Genomic DNA, 22,619 nt, shown 5'->3' with positions numbered 1-22,619 from the left:
TTCACTTAATTAAGAAACTAATATTTGTATATACTATTCATATGTGGGATTTATGCATAAATTCTTCTAAAAAGTAAGGTAGTTTTTTATTACACTGAGATATTGTAAGCATGTCTATCAAAATTAAATTTACTTGTTTAGAATATTGACTTTATATTTTAGTTTATTATCATTTTGAGGAGAAAGATTAGTTAGTAGATAAGAATGTTAAACTCACTTCTTAGTGATGCTATAAAAGGGTTCCTTCTGTTTCAGCAGAGTACACAGTTACTGGCTACCTATGTTATGATATAGTGAGGGAGAAATGCATGTTAACAACTAGTAATGCTGTACACTCAGTACTGTAATAATGATAACACGCTGAGAGAATGTAGAGGAATCTTAGCTGAAGTTGGAATGGAATGTATTTAGGAATAAACTAAAGGAAATGCTTGTTATTAATGATTTTGAAATTTCCTTACAAATTTAAGAGTCTGACTACTAGAACTAATAAATGAATTCAGCAAAGTGGCAGGATATAAAATCAACACGCATAAATCAAAGGCATTTCTGTATATCAGCGACAAAACTTCTGAAATGGAAATGAGGAAAAACACTCCATTCACAATATCCTCAAAAAAATAAAATAAAATACTTGGGAATCAACCTAACAAAAGAGGTGAAAGATTTATACAATGAAAACTACAGAACCCTAAAAAGAGAAGTAGAAGAAGATCTTAGAAGATGGAAAAATATACCCTGTTCATGGATAGGCAGAACTAACATCATCAAAATGGCGATATTACCAAAAGTTCTCTATAGGTTTAATGCAATGCCAATCAAAATCCCAACGGCATTTCTTGTAGAAATAGATAAAGCAATCATGAAATTCATATGGAAAAACAAAAGACCCAGAATAGCAAAAGCAGTTCTAAGCAGGAAGAGTGAAACAGGCGGTATAGCGATACCAGATTTCAAACTATATTACAGAGCAATAGTAACAAAAACAGCATGGTACTGGTACCAAAACAGGCGGGTGGACCAATGGTACAGAATAGAGGACACAGAGACTAATCCACAAAGCTACAACTATCTTATATTTGATAAAGGGGCTAAAAACATGCAATGGAGGAAGGATAGCATCTTCAACAAATGGTGCTGGGAAAACTAGAAATCCATATGCAACAATGGATCCCCTCCTCTCCTCATGCACAAAAGTTAACTCAAAGTGGATCCAGGAGCTAGATATCAAATCAGAGACTCTGCATCTGATAGAAGAAAAAGTTAGCTCCGATCTACATATTGTGGGGGTCGGGCTCCAAATTCCTTAATAGGACACCCATAGCACAAAAGTTAATAACAAGAATCAACAAATGGGACTTACTTAAACTGAAAAGTTTTTTCTCAGCAAGAGAAACAAAAAGAGAGGTAAATAGGGAGCCTACATCATGGGAATAAATTTTTACTCCTCACACTTCAGATAGAGCCCTAATATCCAAAGTATACAAAGAACTCAAAAAATTAGACAATAAGATAACAAATTACCTAAATCAACCAATGGGCCAAGGACCTGAACAGACACTTCTCAGAGGAGGACATACAATTGATCAACAAGTACATGAAAAAATGCTCACCATCTCTAGCAGTCAGAAAAATGCAAATCAAAACCACGCTAAGATACCATCTCACTCCAGTAAGATTGGCAGCCATTATGAAGTCAAACAACAAGAAGTGCTGGCAAGGATTGGGGAAAAGGGTACACTTGTACATTGTTGGAGGGACTGCAAATTGGTGCAGCCAATTTGGAAAGCAGTATGGAGATTCCTGGGAAAGCTGGGAATGGAACCACCATTTGACCCAGCTATTGCCCTTCTCGGACTATTCCCTGAAGACCTTAAAAGAGCATGCTACAGGGATGCTGCCATATCGATGTTCATAGCAGCACAATTCACAATAGCTAGACTGTGGAACCAACCCAGATGCCCTTCAATAGATGAATGGATAAAAAAAATGTGGCATCTATACACAATGGAGTACTATGCAGCAATAAAAAATGACAAAATCATAGAATTTGCAGGGAAATGGATGGCACTAAAGCAGATTATGCTTAGTGAAGCTAGTCAATCCCTAAAAAACAAATACCAAATGTCTTCTTTGATATAATGAGAGCAACTATGAACAGAGCAGGGAGGAAGAGCAGGAAGAAAAGACTAACATTAAACAGAGACATGAGATGGGAGGGAAAGGGAGATAAAAGGGAAATTGCATGGAAATGAAGGGAGACCCTCATTGTTATACAAAATTACATATAAGAGGTTGTGAGGGGAATGGGAAAATAAACAAGGAGAGTAATGAATTACAGAAGATGGGGTAGAGAGAGAAGATGGGAGGGGAGAGGAGGGGGGATAGTAGGGGATAGGAAAGGTAGCAGAATACAACAATTACTAATTGGGCATTATGTAAAAATGTGGATGTGTAACTGATGTGATTCTGCAATCTGTATATGGGGTAAAAATGGGAGTTCATAACCCACTTGAATCTAATGTATGAAATATGTCAAGAGCTTTGTAATGTTTTGAACAACCAATAAAAAAAAAAAGTTTAATATGAGTCTGTGATTAGGTTTCATATTGCCATTGTAGAAAACAAGAACTCTGCAGGTTAAAATGGGGACAATGCTCTTTAAAAAATAGTAAACCATCCATAGTTTTTAAATAAAATAACTTTTCAGAATACAGTAAATATCTTGCTTTTAAAAATATTTTAAGTGCATATGGATACTGCATTGAAGATTGGAATAGATGTAGACTTCTTGAGAGAGTACATAGCTGGCTTTTGACAAAGGCTTTTGTTTTAAGATGTTTTTCATTAGGAATGAAATTGTTTCATGTGTAGTAATTTTCAAGTACAGAATATGTAGTGAAACAGGTTACTTCAGAAAAATCACTTTGAATTTTTCAGTTAAATAGATACATCGAAAAGTTGACCAATGAAATGAAAGAGGCTGGAAATTTGGAAGGAATTTTGCTTACTGGTCTTACTAAAGATGGAGTGGACTTAATGGAGAGTTATGTTGATAGAACTGGAGATGTCCAGACGGCAAGTTACTGCATGTTACAGGTTAGTGCAGATTGACAGCAGCTTAAAAAAAAAAAAACAAAATGTGGTTTGTCAGGCATGGTGTCACATATGTGTAATCCCAGCAGCTCTGGAGGCTGAGGCAGGAGGATTACAAGTTCAAAGCCAGCCTCAGCAAAAAGCAAGGTTCTAAGCAACTCAGTGAGACCCTGTCTCTAAATAAAATAAAAAATAGGGTTGGAGATGTGGCTCAGCAGTTAAGTGCCCCTGAGTTGAATCCCTGGTAACCACCACCCCAAAAAAAGCTAAACTACATTGTGTACATTCTGTATTCCTTCAATTGAAAGTAAGTATGTACTTTTGCTTGCTTGGGATTTTTGGAAGGCATTTAGCTTCAACCTCGTCAGATGATGTACTGTGGACTTGTGAGTTAGCTTACTGTCCCTAAGTCTCCTTATTGGGTTATCCAGCTTTTTCTTTGACTGTGGGAAGTTGTCTGAACTTATATGAAGTTGAAATGGAATAGGGAAACTTCTCTTCAGTTTCTCCAGTTGTTGACCGAACTATACCTTCTATAAACGAGATAGCCAACCGGGCATGGTGGTGCACTCCTATAATCCTGGAGGCTCGAGGCTGAGGCAGGAGGAGGGAAGTTCAAAGCCAGCCTCAGAAAAAGCAAGGCACTAAGCAACTCAGTGAGACCCTGTCTCTTTGTAAAACACAAAATAAGGCTGGAGATGAAGCTTAGTGTTACAGCACCCCTGGGTTCAATCCCCCAGTACCAAAAAAAAAAAAAAAAAAAAAAAAGAGAGAGATACCCTTTCCCTGATTTGTCTTGCAGTCTCATCCAGAGTACCAAAGGCAAGTAGTACCACAGCTCTCTTAACTCTCATTTTCCCTTTTTATTATCAGTGTTATTTATGTATTTGTTTGTTTATTTTCCATCAGTTTTTATTGTCTGCTGGTTAAAACCAGATTCCTGGCAAAGATTGCCCTCTATTTTACTTTTGTTGGAAGTGTGTTCTGATTCTTTCCCTGAAATTTCCTGTAATATTCTAGCTAATTTGTCCTTTCATGGATCAATACTTTTTCTTGCCCTCTTCCTTTTACATAATATGAAGTTGTGCTCTGTACTAGGTAAACATAGTAAAATGCCTACTCCCACATGCTACCTTTCTGTAAACATGTTCAAGTGCTGGCCCATAAACTAGAGTAAACTAGTAAACTTGCATATAGTATCAAGTTACTGCCTCTGAAAGAAGGTATCCTTTAACATTTTTTTTCTTAACTGAAATAAGATTCTAGCTTTTAAATTTGTTGACTACAGAGTATAAATGGGTTAGTAACTTTTTTTTTAGTTGTAAATGGATACAGTACCTTTATTTTTTTTATTTTTATATGGTTCTGAGGATTGAACTCAGTGCATCATACATGCTAGGCAAGTGCTCTACCACTGAACTACAACTGCAGCCCCAGTAACTTCTTATTAATTAATAAAATATATTTAAAATGTAAATAGTAAATAACAATGTCTTGCTTTTATAAAATCTAGTGTGGACAGGCAACCTCCCAGCAATATGGGAGGTTGAGGCAGCCTGGATTTTAAGTTTGAAGCCAGCCTCAGCAAATTAGCGAGGCCCTTGGCAACTTAATGAAACCCTGTCTAAAATAAAATTTTTTAGAAAGTGGGGAGGCTGGAGATGAAGTTCAGTGGTAAAGTGCCCTTGGGTTCAATCCCCAGTACCAAAAAAAAAAAAAAAAAAAGTCTGATAATGCCATCTATTAATTGGAATGTTCCCTCCATTCACATTTATATGGTCAAGATTAAGTCTACCATCTTACTATTTGTTTTCATTTGCTTTTTCCTTTTGTTCCTGTCTTCCTTTTCTGCCTTTTTTGGGTTAGTTGAATATTTTTATGTTTCGCTTTATTTCCCCTACTGGCTTTTAAGCTATACCCCTTTTCATTATATTTTTGTTAAGGTTAGATTAACCTGAGGTCTCATATATGTATCCTTAATCATCAAAGTCAGCATTTCACCACCTCATACTTCACATTTCACACTTCACACCTGACAAGTCATTCTTCCTATTGCACCCTTTTCTGTTCTTACCCCACACTTGGCTGTTTCTTTTACTATATACTTGGAGATTAACAAGTGTTACAATAGTTTAATTTCATTTACATACCTTCTCCTTTGTCCTACACTCAAATATTTAATTTCTACATATATTATAGACTTCATCTTACAATGTTACTGTTTTTCCTTTTAGCAGTCATTGTCTTATAATAAATCATGAGAAGACAGGAAATAGACTTTTTAATTTAAATATTAATTTATTTTTAATGAAATATTTTATTTAAATACTCTTGGCATTTATTATTCCTCCTGTAGAAATGAGTTTCATGTGCTATAATTTTCCTTTGGTCTTTTTCTTTAGGATTTCCTATAATACAAGTAATGACTTCTCTCTTTTTTTTTCTTTAATTTTAGCTGAAAATATCTAGTTTACTTGTTTTTTTCCTTCAGCACATTAAAGATGTAGTTTCAGCCAGGCACAGTGGTGCACACCTGAAATCCCAGTGACTTAATACTGTAATCCCAATGACTTGGGAGGCTGAGGTGGGAGGATGATAAGTTCAAAGCCATCCTCAACAATTTAGTGAGTCCCTAAACAACTTAGTGAGACCCTCAAAAATTAAAAATAAAAAGTGCTGAGGATGTGTCTCAGTGGTTAAATGCCCCTCAGTTCAATCCCCAGTACCAAAAAATAAAAGTTATTGGTTTCATATTGTTCTGGCCTCTGGCATTTCTGATGAGAAGTCAATTATTTTTGTTTTCTTATATGTGATCTTTCATTTTTCCTTGGGCTTCTTTCAGCAGTGGGGCACTGATGAGCCTTATTGTGGATCTTTTTTATTCTGCTAATAATTGACTGAGCTTCTTGGATCTGAAAGTCAATATTTTTCATCAGATTTTGGAAATTTTGAAGCATTCTTTTTTTAAGTATTTTTTCTGCCTCAATCTTATTCTCTTTTTCTACTTGGACTCTTCTGCATATTTTAAACCATTTACTATTGTCCTTAGATGCCTGAGGTTCTGTCTATTTTCCTTCTCTCTATTTTTTCTTTGCCTCTGTTTTTCAAATTGAATAATTTCTGTTGATTTGTTTATTCATTCTTCTCTCACCTCCTGTCTGCTATCAAACTTTTCAGGGAATTCTCAATTTTAGTTATTTAGTTGTAGAATTTCAATTTTGTCATAGTTTACATTTCTCAGCTTAGATTCCGTATTTATTCACTTAAGTACTATTTTCCTTTAAGTCTTTGAACACAATTTCTTTGAAATTGCTGCATTAGTCTTTGCTAACATATGGGCTATTTTAGTTTAATTTCTGTTGACTCCCCTTTTCCTTGAGTTTGAACTACATTTATTAATTCATTGCCTAGTGGTTTCTTCATTGACTATTGGGCCTTGTGTAAATGATATTATATAGATCTGGCTTCTAACTTTTCTTTTCTTTTTTCTTTTTTTTTTTTTGGTAAATGTTCATTATTTTGGAAGTGGAGTTACTAGCTGATCACTTTGAACTTATATTTTCTTAGGAATCTGTGGAAAGCCCAAGGTATTTTTTAACTCCTTCTATTTTGGTCAGGCTCAAACTCTAAAACTGTTTCCTCTGTAGATCATGATGTAACTTGATTTTAAGCTTATCAAGGCAGAACTAGAGAAGACTTGACAAATATGAATTGACCACATTCTAATTGGCTTAATCCTTATTGTCATGGAATAGAAAAGAAGAGGATATGAAGCTATCTAATTTTTCTGTGGAAAAAAAATTTTTTAACCTGAGATAATATGCTACTTTAACACTTAGTCCTGCTTAGTTGGCCATGTTTAGGATTAGAGTAGATATCTTCTTTCTTTATGAAATGAATTATCAAGAGTTTCTCACATGTTCTTTTAGCTAAATTTAACTGTGGAAATGAGAATTGATATATAATAAATGAAAGGTATACTATTTTTTATTAAATATCTAAAGATAGATTGTATTAGCTGTTACAGGTTTACACTCTTTTTCTGTAAGTAAAGTATTTGCTAAATTTTCTCTAACACTTTACTTTTCTGCCTGGCCTTTTAGTAACACAGGAGAAATTAGATTTCAAATTAACGTTCAATGTGTCCCTGGAAGTAGAGTCTTTCAGTATTTCTCTGTGTTGTGAATTGTAGGAGACAGTCTTGGACAGGGCTAACAGTCTTCTGTGAAAACCCAAAGGAAGCACCAATGCAGTGTGAGTCATAGCAACCAAGGAAAATACAGCTTTAAGAAAATTCTTACTCATAAGAAACTGAAGTTTTTAATGAGAACAATTCTTAAGAAAAACCAAATTGCTGATTTTTACTGTGGCCTATGGGTGAAAAAGCTAAGAAAATGTTTGGTTTAGTTTCCTCCCTTATTATTTTTAAGGCAACAAATGTATGTTTTAATTGAAGGCAAGAAAAAGAATGGAATAGACAGATTTAACAATTAATAGATGTTCAAAAGCAGCATTCCATTGTCACAGTACTTTGCTAGATAAGGACAAGGCTCAATATTAGTTTACATATTAAGCAATTTTGGTCTGTATTTAAAGAAGGTAGTAAAAAGGATTTGTGAATCCAGGGGTTTTAATAGTTGGGACAAAAGGTATTCTCATCACTGTGTATTGCCTTCAACCAAGAAGGTGAATTGTTTTCTCCTGACTCCTTAAACTCAACTAAAAGAGAATAACACTTCCCTGACCAAGTATGGTAAGAACACTGCACATTCATATCATTAGTGAAGACCACTTAAAGTAAATTAATGGAGCTTTCATCCATTATTTTATCTGTGTTCTCTGTAGGAGTCAGTTTTTGGCAAAAAGGAGGCCTTTGTCTTCTGTGTGGCTCATACGCACACGACACCCTGAATTCCCTGGTTTAAACCACAATCTTTTGAACAATTTGAAATAATTTGTGTTTTCTTTTAGGGTTCACCTTTAGATGTTCTTAAAGATGAAAGGGTTCAATACTGGATTGAGAATTATAGGAATTTATTAGATGCATGGAGGTTTTGGCATAAGCGAGCTGAATTTGATATTCACAGAAGTAAGTTGGATCCCAGTTCCAAGCCTTTAGCACAGGTAAGTATATTGTTTGTGAAGAATCAAATGGTAACAGTTTAGAATTTAGTTTAATAAATTATTAGTAGCTCATTCTTTTGCTTATATTGTTTCCATTGGTGAAATCTAGACTGCACTTTATTCATGATCTTCCTATTCTTTGGTTCTCCCACTTCCTGAAAATGGTCTTCATATTCTTTGGTTCTCCTGTTTCCTGATAATCATCTGAGGTGGCCTGAAATAGAGCAAACCACAGCAGGTTCAGAGGATCTTAGGAAAACCTAAATCCTAGGACTGTCTGGAACTTTTCAGTACATGTCTAAATTATTATGTGATCTTAGAAATCTGTGTTTTTTTTCTGTCCTGTTTATGTGCAGTAGAGGTAGATTTGAGTAATTTTCATTTTAAGACTGTGTACATATATTTATGTCTGATTGCTCATGGAAATATTTTTATTTAAGCACTAGTTTAAAAAACATGAGATTGGTTATCCTATAAGACATGTGGCATGATAACATCTGTATTTTCATTCATGTTATATATTAAGTTATCCTCATTGTGAGCACTGGATGGTGCTATTTTCTTATTTTAGGAAATTGACAAATTGGTGTGCTTATGTTAAGACAACCAAAGTCCTGGTAAAATAGCATTATATTGTATATGTTACTAATCTATGTAAGTGATTAAGAACTGAGGAATTTATTGTAAAAGCAAATGAATAGCTTCTATTGCTTTTATTCCAAAATTTTAATAATTTACCATTCTATAATCCTTAACTCCTTTTTTATCTTCAGAACAGACTGTTTTCTTTGTAAGGAAATTTTGTTCAGAAGATACTGAATTTTGGTTTAGAAATCATATTGGGATATTTCATAGTGGCCCAATGTGAATTCTAATGTCCTTTTTAATTCTAAAATGTTGGAATCTAAAGTTGTTGGTTTTTTCCACCAATATCAGTAATATTAGGAAGAATATAACTAAAAAAGCTAACAGAAAGGAAGTACCCAAATAATGAAAGTAAGTAGAAATTTTAAATGAGAGCTAGTCAAACTTAGCAGATAAATCATTATGCAATATAAAAGTTTTAAAAAATTATTTTAAAATAATGCTTGTATCAAACTTATTCCATTGATTTGCATTACATTTATTTCTCCTTTCATTTGTTTTATAGGTGTTTGTGAGTTGTAATTTCTGTGGCAAGTCAATCTCCTACAGCTGTTCATCTGTGCCTCATCAGGGCAGAGGTTTTAGTCAGTATGGTGTGAGTGGCTCACCAACAAAATCTAAAGTCACAAGTTGCCCTGGCTGTCGAAAGCCCCTTCCTCGATGTGCACTTTGCCTCATTAATATGGGAACACCTGTTTCTAGCTGTCCTGGTATGACATAATTCTACAAGATATTTTTCTCAGTCTAAACTCTTCCTACGTAATTTAATACTGAAAATAAAATACATACTAGCTTGAATTTGTATTATTTATAAGAAAGGGCATTTTACTGGTTTGAAAGCCTTTGTGGTCCTTCTGATTTATAAACTCTATACATAAGAAGTAAAATCTGGAGTTGGGGGAGTAGCTCAGTGGTAGAGTGCTTGCCTCACAAGTGTGAGGCACTGGGTTCAATCCTCAGCACCACATAAAAATAAAGACATTGTGTCCATCTACAACTAAAAAAATTTTTTAAATCTTTATCCATGATATCTCAGGTAATTTCATAAATGCTGTCAAATCTAAAATTTGTGAGAAAAGCTTAAATATGAAGTAATCTCAAGTATACCATGCTGTTTCCACTAATATCAATTCTTTCATATTTCATGTTCAAAAAACAGTGTGCCCACATCTATTAACAAATACCTTGTATTTCTAAGGAGCTTTTGATAGTCTCATAGCTTTTTTGTCATTTCTTTTTTTTTTTTTTTTTAAAACCCAGTGCTTTGCATATGCGAGGCAAGCACTCTACTGCAGCTACATTCCAAGCTACCCACCTGCTTTTTTTGGGGGGGGAGGCAGTTGTCAAGGAGACAGGTTCTTGCTAAGTTGTACAGGCTGGCCTCAAATTTGCTTTTCTCCTGCCTCCGCCTCCCATGTAGTGGAGGGTATAAGTGTGTGTCGTTGCACCCAGCTTTTAACATTTCTTCTTATTTCATCCTGGAAACGACCTGAGAAAGACATAGAGAAAAAATTAATCTCATGTCCCTTGAGTTCTGGGTTTTGGAGGTGCTGTTCCTATTTCTTAATTACCTACTAAATGAATTTGATTTTAAATGGTTAGAAATTATTTTTTACTATTTATAGTAAACACATGGAAATTTTCTTGATAATAGTAGAGAATTGACCGTGATATACCAGTGGTTGGGAATACTCCAGCTATTCAATAACTTGGAAATAATACTGTGGCTAAAATTTTATCAAAAACATTTTGAATGTTTGCTACACTGGTATAATAAATAAAGAATTAGATGTCATAAGGTCTATTTTAGTACTATGATATTCACCCTGTGACATTCAGTTATTTTAGCATTCTTTAATATAAAAGTGTTGGGCTAGTGATTCTTACTGGCCTTGATATTTCATAATTCTCTACTACTTATTCATGTATGTAGTCTACTTTATTGTTATATTAATATCTGTGAAAGTCTGACTGGCATTGTTGGCTGAGTAATTATTTTTCAGTCTAGATGCCTTTTATTAAAAAGTGAAAACAATAAGTAATATTTTTAAATGTACATTTTTATTTAAATTTTAACCAAGAGTTTTTATTCTATTCATTGCATGCTAACAGTTTTTTAGGCCTGCCTAATCCTAATAAAAAATAACAGTTTGAAATATCTACTACAATTAAAGAACAAGGAAATAAAGTGTACAATAAATAAGGCATATATGTATGTGAACTGACATATAGAAATAGTTTAATTTAGTACATCTTCTGGTCCATAAGAAGGAGATAAGGATTATTTGCCTTTTATGGACACCTGAGTGCTGTTCCATTAGCTTTTCAGTCTTTTCTATTTTTGAAATAAGAAAAGATAATAATTTTCTAGAACTTAAAATAAAATTTTAAAACATTTCAACTCTCTGTTGTAGAGTGTAATATAATAATAATAAATACTCAGATTTATCAGATCTTAACATTTTTCAAGGTGTGTTTCAGAAGTTTATCTAGATATGCTTCAGAAATAAATTCTTTAATATATATTTGAGCACTTATTTTACTAAATATGTTAAAACATATAACAAGGTGAAATTCTTCATGGAACTTATGGTGTACAGTAAGCATAGATAACTAATATAAAAGAAGTCATGTGTTCTAAAAAGAAGTCCTAGTACACTGTTCTTCATCTGTTATTCCAAAATCTATAGAAAGATCTAAATATGCAGAGGATTTTTTTAAATATTTGGTTTTTAGTGGACACCATATTTTATTTTATGTGGTGTTGAGGATCGAACCCAGCTCCCCGAGCATGCCAGTCGAGTGCGCCACCGCTTGAGCCACATCCCCAGCCCTGTAGAGGATTTTTTAAAAAATGAATTTACAATAATCTCATTTGGCAACAAAACTTTTCAGAATTAATATGAAGCTAGTGAGGTTTTTGCTTCTCTTTGTGAATATTTGTATTTTTCACTGTAAAAATGCTTATGTTTGCTGGACGCAGTGGTGCATGCCTGTAATCCCAGTGGCTCAGGAGGCTGAGACAAGAGGATTTCGAGTTCAAAGCCAGCATCAGCAAAAAGCAAGGTTCTAAGCAACTCAGTGGGACCTTGTCTCAAAAATACAAAATAGGGCTGGGGATGTTTCTCAGTGATCAAGTACCCTTGAGTTCAATCCCCAGTACCCCTCCCCGCAAAAGAAATGCTTATGTTTTTAATCACAGATTGCTACCTCAGACTTCCACTTCACTGGGTGTATTACACAAAATATACTAATTATATTTCTAAACTCTAAAAAAATTCTGAATTTTGAATCACACTTTACCCCCTCCATTTGGATAGGGAATATTATATTAAGAAAATGTTAGACATTTTGAAAGAGATAAATATTACTTTTATATGAATGATAATCTGGAAAGCTTCAGGATGAAGGTATCATTAAACTGGTCCTTTATCTTTTGGTAGATTTATGCATGTGAAGATTTTGGGGAATACTTTCTAGGTGTAGACCAAGATTTAAAAAATATGAACTAGGATAAAGAGAATAATAAGTATAAGTACAGAAAGTATATGAGAAGTACCAAGCATATCAGTATGATGAGAATCTAGGAAGTAGAGTGATAGGATTTTTGTAGGAAAAATTAGGGGGAGCCTGAATATGATCTTCAAAGACATTGCCGAAACATGTTAATTAGAGAATGAAAAGAATGTTTTCATCAGAAGAATCCTATTTCCAAAATAAAACAGGAACCAATAGAAATCAAATACTGTTTCATGGAAGTTTAAAAGTGCGGGCAATCAAATCTCTCTGGTGCATCTGCCTATCATGTTTCATAATCCAAATAATTAGAATTTCCATGAGGTTATTTAACTGAGAGTTGCATAATTTTGTATTCAGTTGTATATTGAAGGCTAGAACTCTGTTGAAATAGTTCTAAGTAACATTCTTATAAAGACTATAAATTTTAAACATTATTTAATAATTGCTTATTAGTATATACTGTTATAAGTAGTAGATACATTACAATGAACAAATATAATAATCTCTGTCCTTATAGAACTTAACTTCTAAATGGTAACATATTTGTTAAAAGTTTAATTATATGCTGGTTTTCTATTTATTTTTCTTATTAGTGCATAAGTAAAACTCTGCTTTCTCTTCAGTATTTTCTAGTACTTCTCATAATTTGTTATAGATCTTTTTAAATTTGAAGTCACTTGATCTTAAAAAAAAACCCTTTCCCTTTTTAGTGGGGTAGACCTTAGTATTTCCAATTTCATTAGAAAAACCTAAGAATTAGCCTACTCCAGACTCAGTCTATTTTCTGTGTATGTTAGAAGTTACAAAAACGAAGTGAAACTCACTCATGAAAGCTTTACACAAAGATATAAAATAATGCTCTATAGTATCAATATTTTTCTCTTTCTCTTCCCCCTTTTCTTTTTTCCCCTCTCAATGTTAATTGTTGATAAGATGTTAAGAATAATTTCAGTGTACTTACATCTTAAACAGTACTTCTACATTCTTTCACCTTCATATCATAAGTGAAAATGAATACTTTTAGAAAGACTCCTTGACTCTTAAGACTATTTCTGTGACCACATTAAAGTGTGACCAGCAGTGGTCTGAGGGAAATTTTGATTATAGCTTCCTGTGCAGTATGTCTTAGTAGGTTACGTTTGCTTTAATTAGATCTAACAGTTTTATTTAATATTTTTCTATTTTGGTCTCTAATTTTTATGGGGCGGGGGGGGGGGTTCTTAAAGTAGTTTGGTTTGATTTGTGGTTTTAGAAAAAAATACATCCAAGTTAGCCAAAATCAGTAGAGTGAGCATTTTAAGAACACTAAAACTTACATAATGATGTATGGTCATGTACATGTATAAATACTCTTATGCATTTTTCCTTAAATTTTTGTAAACTGTGTTTAATATATATAGGAGTATATTTATCATGAACTATAATGAATCAAATATTAAGATCCCCTCCTTTGTTTGTCACTGTCTATACCAATACTTTTGATCATTCTTCCCTGTCTTCTATCTCGTATCTTCCCCCAAGGTAGCCACCATACTAAATTGCATGTTAATCAGTCTCCAGCTTGAATGTACAATTTTATCATGTTTAGTTTGGTTATGTTAAGAATTTTATATAAATTATATACAGAATTAATTCTCTTACTTGCCTTTTTAAGCCCAGTTTTGGACTTTCAGTTTTTTATTTTATTTTATAAATGAATATATCTGTGGTTTATTTTTCAATACTGAGTATTTTATTCAGGACTCTAACACAGTTTTTGCATTCTTTTATTGATGAACATTTGAGTTATTTCCAGATTTTTACTATTATAAATATTGGTGCTAAGAACATTCTTATAGGTCATCTTTTGAGATGTAGAAAAGCTTCTCTGATGTATTTACCTAGAAGTAGAATTGCTAAATCATAGGATTATGATATTGTAAGATTCTTATTGCTGACATTTTACTAAGGATTTTTGTCTTTTCAGGAGAGAGATTGATCTATAATCTTCCTTCCTTGTGTTATCTTTGTCTAGTTTTTGTTAGCAAAGTTAAATCTGCCTCATGAAGTACAGTGGGAAGTTTCTTGTTTGAAAGAGTTTATATAGATGAGATGTCCCTTCACTGTTGGCAAAACTCATGTATAAAATAAGCTTGATGTTTTATTTATGGAAATATTTTAAGCTGTTGTAAAGCTGTAACTCATTGTTTTATAGTTGATTTTGATAAAATTTATACTTTTCTTTTGTATGGGCTATTGAAAATGTAAGAGAACCCCTTTTGCTCAACATTTATTTAATCTAAACAGCATCAATATTGCTATTTCAACATGATGTGAAACATAGTCTTAGAAAAAGCATTTAATAAACTTAAAATATTGTGATATAGTTAATAAAGATATTTTTCTTTTCCTATAGGAGGATCCAAATCCGATGAAAAAGTGGACTTGAGCAAGGACAAAAAATTAGCTCAATTTAACAACTGGTTTACATGGTGTCACAATTGCAGGCATGGTGGGCATGCTGGACATATGCTTAGTTGGTTCAGGTAATCAGTACATTTCTTTTATAAACTCGGAGTTACAGGATAGAAAGAAGATAATCTTTTAAGTAGTTTAGGTTATTATTGTTATATACTGTTAATGTATAATGAAAGGATGGATTTCTTTTTTACTCTTAACAGATAATTAGCTACATTTTCATCATTAGAGAGCCAGGTAACCTTAAATTATAAAATTAATTTTATGTAGATTAAACTAGTGGCATTACTTAACTTTATTTGGGGAGAGGAAATGTTTACAGTTTTTTGCAGCTGACTGAATATTCCATAATTTTTCATGTAACTGAATTATAAATATGACATATACCAAACTGCTATATCAGTTCTTTTCTAAGTGACCTTGGTATATAAGAGGTAAACACCTCATGTAATGGAGAATTTCTAGACCAAACTTAACTTCTGTTTTGAATGGTTCCAGTGGTCGTATGCACCTCTCATTGTTTCATTGGCTTTAATTTAAAATCTGAGCATTCTTACCACTTTTACAACTGTGAGATATCTTGCTATATATAAAGCAGTTCAGTTTCTAGAAACTTCCTCAAGTTTAGCCTGGCAGATATTTCTAATTTTTGTAATGTTTTTTGTCCCTCTGGGTTTTAATTTTCTATTTTTTTTCAAATGCCATTTTCAAAACTTTCATTAAGATACATAGATATAGATAAATATGTGCACATACATATAGTTTGGAATTGTAACTGTTATTTGACCTTTTTTTTTTTAGGGATCATGCAGAATGTCCTGTGTCTGCATGCACCTGTAAATGTATGCAATTGGATACAACAGGGAATTTGGTGCCTGCAGAGACTGTCCAGCCATAAAATGTTATCACCTAAACAGAAACCTTCAAGTGTGGAGCTTTCTAATAGATGTCCTTCATAGCTCAGAAACATACCTCAAAATAAGTCACTCATGACATTCCTATAATGGGAAAATAAATCATTCTATCAGATCAGCAATTTGATGTTTGAGTGATTTTGATGTGCTTCACAGAGACAAATGCAACTGAAATGAATATCAGAATGTGGACATGTTTTGTTGAGTAGGTTGGAAAACTTCATTTGGAAGAGCTTTCTAGGGTTTTGTGAAAATTATGAATGCTGTATTAGCAGAGTTTCTGCAATAAGAAAGAACAAACCTTGAGCCTATATCTTTGAAACTGAAATTGGATATCTTTCAATAAAAGCTATATACTTTTACAATACAGTGTTCAGTTCAGTGATTCAGGTGATAGTTTAAATGTATTCATGCATAGATTGCTTTTAGATAAAATTTAAATTCATGAATTTTTTTTCTAGACAGCTCCTAACACACACTGGATAATAAATTTTATCAATATGTATTGATACTCACACACACACACACACACACACACACATATGTGTATAAATGCATGTATGTATGTGTTTTTATTTTTATCTTTTCAGTACCAGGATAGAACCAGGGCCTCCTGCATATAAGGCAAGTTCTCTACTACCAAGCCATCACTCTAGCCCCTTTCATTAAAGTTAAAATTTGGGATGGTAGTATTAATTAAAAAGAAAGTACATTGTGTGAATTGCACTCCCTAGGAATAACAATAATTAAAAGAAGTGGGCACTAATTAATCAACATGTCTAACATGTGCTCAGATACAGGCATCAGAGAGGTTAGAGTGGTATGTTGTTAATTTGACATCCTTCTGTCTTGTGACCCACATAGCAATGACAGAGGCAGCTGCCTTATCCCCTATTCTAATACCTGACTGTTTTCCCTCCTGCCTGAACATTTTGTAGATTACTTTGCTGATTATAAAAAGCAGCCCTTTACTGAAATATTAATTTTTGTAAAATACTCCTATCCAAGAGTGTAGAAACAAGAAAAGCTTCCCAAATGGTTTAAAACTCTCTTAACCCAAATAGCAAATTAATATAACTGGAGGACTACAGGTATACCTGAGTGGTAGAGCACTTGGGCCTCACATACTTGAGGCCATGGGTTCAATATCAGGCACAAAAATATATAATTATTTATAAATACGTATTAATTGCCAAACCCACTGATTACCAATTTTACTTATGAATTGTACGTGATAAAGTCATAAGTAAAAAGAATATCAAATCTTACAGTACATTATTAAGAATAATAGTTACTGTTAATGCCTACTATGTGCCTGGTACCATGTACGTTATTCTTTTCTCACATAACTGTGAAGCAGACATACTATTACTGTTCCAAGTTTGTACATGAAGCAACATAGGCTTGGGGACGTTAGGTCACTCATGCTAGGCAAAATAAATTAGAACAACTGACAAATACAAGTGTTAAGTTAGTAATGGGCTGATTAAAGAGACAATAGAGGGCTGGGGATGTAGTTCAGAGATAGAATGTGTGCTTAGTGTGAATGAGTTTCTGGGTTAGCTGGGTTCCCCGATATTGCATGTGTTTGCACACACATACAATAGGATACTGTTCTCCTGTGGGCATAGAATTAAAAGAATAATATACATTTTGTGGATAATGGGAAGTGAACATTTGGAGATAATAGCTTGTGACAGTTTTAAGGCAATACAAGTGTTTTTCAGCACAGGTGAGCAATATATATCAAAAGCTTTTTTTAAGGGTTTATGCTCTTTGAGAGTATACCAGAAAAAAAATTTGAGATATTGATGGGATAAATGCCCAGGATGTGTTTCTATAATGTGGTTCTCCACAGTATTGGTTATAATAAAAACTTGAGCACCTAGATGTTCAATGATAGAAAGTAAATCATGTGTACAGGGAAATAGTAATAATCTATCAAAATGGTATAGATATAAAAATCTATGATATATTGGTAAGTGAAGGGAAAAGGAAGGTTATAGAATATTGTATAGCATATGTTTGCATGGGAAACTTTAATATAGAAAACAAAAGTGTTCAGGGTGAAATTTTCTGCTTGATATATGTATCTTCAACTTTTTTTCAATAATGATGGATGTATAAATAGCTGTATATGTTTATCATATACATTATTAACTTATAAAAATTATCTAGGACCTGGCATCTTGTTATTACCATCATGAAAAACCAAATACTGGGATTTATTCAATGAGATAAACATGCTACAAAGTATTATAAAAATTAGCACTGAGATCTAATTGTTCAGAAAGCATTTTCTGGATTTCATATTGTATAGCAATATATAAGTATAGCAAAAAGAAGATGTCCTCCTATAATCATCTCTTTCATAATATTTACAAATAGTGCATTTTGTTCTCCATTTAGCACATCCAGGAATGGTTTCATAAAGTACTTCTGACTTCCTTGATGTTAGTGGTACATAATAACTTTTATTTCAATTTTTCTGTCCTAGAACTTCCTTATGAGATTTCTGACTTCTCTTTTAGCACTGAGCCTATAGCAGAAAATCTATTTTCTGTGTATAGAATGTATTTGATTGTTTCCAGTACTATGTTACTTATGTTTAAATGGCAAATTTTGAATGTGCCTGCATGACTATACTTCCAACAAACAAGCAAGATTTTGCAGGCCTACGTGTGCTACACACAGATTGACGGCACCTTAGTTACTTAGGAGGAGCTGTATGTCTAATGGAAGAGGTAGACATAAGCATAGTTTTCAACAGACTCATACAGATTAAGATCATTTTGGTATTTGTCTCTATGAGCCAAAGATAATGTCAATTTCTTAATTTTTAAATATTTTCTGATTAGAAATAATTTGAGGAAACAGAGGTCCATAACGTGTTCCAAAAATGTAATTTTCTTATTCATGTATTAATAGTACAATGTTCTAAGATGCTTTGCTAAAAAGGCAACATTAAGATTAAAGGATATTTACGTTATGCCAGAAAGAGTAACAATAATGATTTAGTGCATATAATCTTTTTTTATTCAATTTATGAAAAGCATATTGCCTTAACATAATTTTCTAGCTGGAAATTTAGATACAGGGATCTAATTAGTTGTGCTTTTAAAGTATAAAGTCACAAAGACAGGGTAGTCTGGAAACATTTGAAGGGATTAATATCTCATAAACTTGCAACAGGCATTCAAGAATTTATGTAAATCATTGGTCTTGAATTTTTTCATTTGAAGAATATTATCCATGCTTGTATAAACATAAATTACGTACATGTACAAACACACTTGAATATGCGTGTGCATCTGTGTGTACAAGAAAACTTGGACTTTGAAATAGCAAATGTTCAAATTTATTTTTATCCAGATTTGTATTTCATGGGCTAGAAACGTTTTGCTATTGACAAACAAGTTACCACTGTATACTGTGATAAAACTAAATTACCTTTTTTTTTTTTAGCAACAAGTGTTATAACTAATTATTTCATGGTAAAAACTTGAATAGTATAAAGTTTACATACTATTATTATACCAAGGAAAAATATTTTCCCATCCATTTGGATATTAATCAGGTATACTTAATATTTATACAACTATGGGTATTTACCTATATGGTAGGTATATAAAATTTCTAAAATAGAAGAAGATATATAATTTAATGGGCACAAATATTCAGCATCTTAATAAAATGTGTTTGAAATATCACTTACACAAGTAATATGTGTTATTATCTCAAATCTTCTGACCTTTCCTTCCCTCTGCAGAAATAGAAATGTAGGGGAGAAAAATAACAGAATGTAGAGTCAGTTGTGACCCAAGAAAAATTAACATGTTTTAATGATAGACAGTTTTCTGAAGTGTTTTTAACTTTTTAAAAATTGTGTACAATTCTTTCAATTAATGCTAAGATATTCCTACCTTTCAAAAGAGAATACTCCTCCAGGCAGAAAAACTTATTTTCCATTAGAAGAATCAGACACAAATTGTAGATGAGTAGGCTAAGGCAGATTCTCAAGGTCATTTGAGGAAACTGCTCTTGAAAATTTTGTTCACCTGATTTGATGAATAATAATTTTTTCTAAGTGTACTATGTTGAATTCTGTTACTTCTATCTCCAAAAAGTATTGTATGAAGTGTAGAATAAATATGTCAGTTCTTTAAGGGGATTTAAAACTGTATTATCCTTGTTGATAAAACATTTCTTCTGGGGAAAAATTAGCCCAAAATTATTTAATATCTTTCCTTGTTTGCCTTTTTTTACTACTTTTTTTTCATTTAGAGTCTATTCCCAATATATGGAACTCAGATTTTTAAATAACTTTTCAAATATCTTACGCTAGACTTTTAGCTGTATGTATTTTCTCAGGCAGAGACATCTGATCAGAATGAAAATGAATTCTCATAGAACAAAATTGCCAAGCATATGTGACGGAACTGGAACTGTAGGGAAAAAGGGCATAACTTTAATCTCCAAAGAAGCTTAAAAATAGCTCCACAGTTATTATGCATGAGGCTGACAATTGACATTTCTTATTTTAGCAGCATTCACCTACAGCCCTCTCTCAGCTCCACAACACATTCATCTCTGGGATAAATGATTAATGAGCTGCCTATCATTTTCACTCCTTTTGTGCCAAGTGCTAGAGTCTTCAGTTGATCATATTGTAGCCATCAGCATCATTATTAAAATTGATTCTGCCACTAGAGGATTGTACTAGGACAATTGATTAGCATTTAAATAAAAGAATTAAGTTTTACCATTAATAACAATCCTTTCTGAGTCACTGTCACATCTGGTAAGGTGATTTGGGTTTTGTTTGTTTTGTTTGTGTATCAACTAGCATCACAAAACATTAGATTGAGATAGAAAACAGAAGGGTTATTCTTATTTCAAGAACAACCCCCTTTAATTTTCAGAGTTTCTATCATTTTTATTAATCACTGTCACATTGTATTAAATGTAAATTTATGATCTCCTGCAACTTGCGTGCCATGGTGAGCAATGCATTTGCCAAATTATTTCCATTAGGGAAAAAGTAAAATAATAGAGTTAGACATTTTTGAAGGACTAGAATTTATCCAGAAAGGAGAGCATTAGAGGATCTAGATTGACAAATGATATTCAAATACCATGAAAGGAAACTCCCTGCATTTCAGCAAGCAGATGTGAGAATGAGAGGCTAAAACATCATCACGTAGAAGTCTGGGTGATGTGGTTTATATTTCTTAGACAGATGGCAGATAATGTGGGTCTGCATAGGCCTACAAAAGAGTGACAGATTGTAGTTTCAGTAAAGTGATACATCCAAGGAAAATGAGTAGAACTTGGGACTTCTATATTTTCTCTCTGCTCCTGAAATTCCTGTCCTCAAGTTTTCAATATTATAGAATTGAAACTCATCTACTTTCATTTCCCATCATGACACTGGTACATTCCCCTTATATTTCCTGTTTTCTCTCTTTGTCCCTTTCTGAATTTCATAAGACCAACTTTTCAATTTGCCTCTGAATTAAGACAATTACCTGAATTATATTGTATTAGTCACCCAATTTGAAGGGCACATGCATTTCCTTCAGAGCTGAAACTGATTGTACAGCATAGTGGAGCCATTGTAGGTTTTTCTGAGTTCAATTGCTTCTGTCCTATATTTGATTAATACTTCAGAGTCTAATATTTAGGCTGTTGGTGGTCATACTGTGAGTTTTCATCTTTTTCCATCTGTAGGTATTTTAAGAAGCAGTTTGAAAAAGCTCCTTTGAAGACTGCTAAGTAGAGGACATTTTTACCTGTCTTTGATTAATGTAGGTACCTGTGATTTGTATTTTGGGAAATGGGCATAATATAGTCATAGGAAGAAGAAAGTGTGATAAGATAAACACATGGGAGCAAGATTTCTACCTGTGGACCAATAGCAAACTTCCTTTATATATTAAAACTTGTTAAGACTGGAGTTGTGGCTCAGTAGCAGAGCGCTTGACTAGCATGGGTGAGGCACTGAGTTGAATTCCTGGCACCACATATAAATAAATACAGGTCCACTGACAACTAAAAAATACTTTTTAAAAAAAGAACTTATCAGTGACAAAAATACCAACTCTTTGCAGTCACCATGAGATGAACAGGTGAGACCAAGATGTACTTAATCTGGTGGTGAGTGAGTGACCATACCCTTCTCTTCTTGAGCCAAGTAGCTTATATTTCATCTGCTTCCTCTCAGAACCCTAGTCAGCATAGCATTCTAGGCGTGAACTATTAAATGGTCAGTGTTCACTTATTGGTAATTTGTAACAATCACTGATTTGGAAATTTACTAATAAGACATCTAAAATCATAAGTTGTTAACTGGAAGAAAGCCAGTGGACATTTAGGGAGGTGTTCTAACTGGGTGGTAAAGCTGAAATTGGATGTCTTGTCTCTTCATTGAAGTCTAACACTTTTATAGACCAATGAACAGGACCAGGTGAACTCTTGGCTAATATAACATGTGAAATTTCAATGATTTTTTCAATCATTTTCAATGATTTATTGTTTTATTTTTTAAGATAATTTAGGTTATTGGTACAGCTACTGTGGAAAAAAAGCACGGCAATTCTTCAAGAAGTTAAAAATGGAATTACTTTATGATCCAGCAATTCCATTTCTGAGTGTGTACACTTAAAAGATTTAAAAGTAGGGGTCTCGAAGAGATTTTTGTATAGCCATGTTCATAACAACTTTATTCACAATAGCTAAAATGTGGATGTACTTTGTGTGTCCAAGGACAGATGAATTGGTAAGTAAAATGTGATATATACATATAGTTGAATATTATTTAGCCTTTAAAAGGAAGGGAATTTTGACATGTTACAATATGAATAA

General features: G+C 33.0%; 1 protein-coding gene across 7 annotated transcripts in view; it reads left to right on the top strand.

Annotated features, from left to right (window-relative positions):
• The window catches only part of Mios (meiosis regulator for oocyte development), a 35,082-nt gene extending 18,962 nt beyond the window's left edge, over positions 1-16,120 (top strand). For 5 of the 7 annotated variants that reach the window (XM_013361350.4, XM_078040375.1, XM_078040372.1 and 2 more), the window contains 5 exons: positions 2,941-3,099; positions 8,068-8,220; positions 9,371-9,575; positions 14,780-14,909; positions 15,643-16,120. In XM_013361350.4, the coding sequence (XP_013216804.1) occupies positions 2,941-3,099; positions 8,068-8,220; positions 9,371-9,575; positions 14,780-14,909; positions 15,643-15,739 (744 nt within the window). In that variant the 3' untranslated portion in view covers positions 15,740-16,120. The remainder of the gene's footprint in view (positions 1-2,940; positions 3,100-8,067; positions 8,221-9,370; positions 9,576-14,779; positions 14,910-15,642) is intronic. The other 2 variants (XM_078040377.1, XM_078040376.1) reach the window with 1 other exon arrangement.
• The last annotated feature ends 6,499 nt before the right edge of the window (positions 16,121-22,619 follow it).

The sequence above is a fragment of the Ictidomys tridecemlineatus genome, chromosome 2 (assembly GCF_052094955.1).
Source record: "Ictidomys tridecemlineatus isolate mIctTri1 chromosome 2, mIctTri1.hap1, whole genome shotgun sequence".
NCBI lineage: Eukaryota > Metazoa > Chordata > Mammalia > Rodentia > Sciuridae > Ictidomys > Ictidomys tridecemlineatus.
Note: the sequence above shows the minus strand (reverse complement) of the source record. Positions and strands in the feature narration are given on the sequence as shown.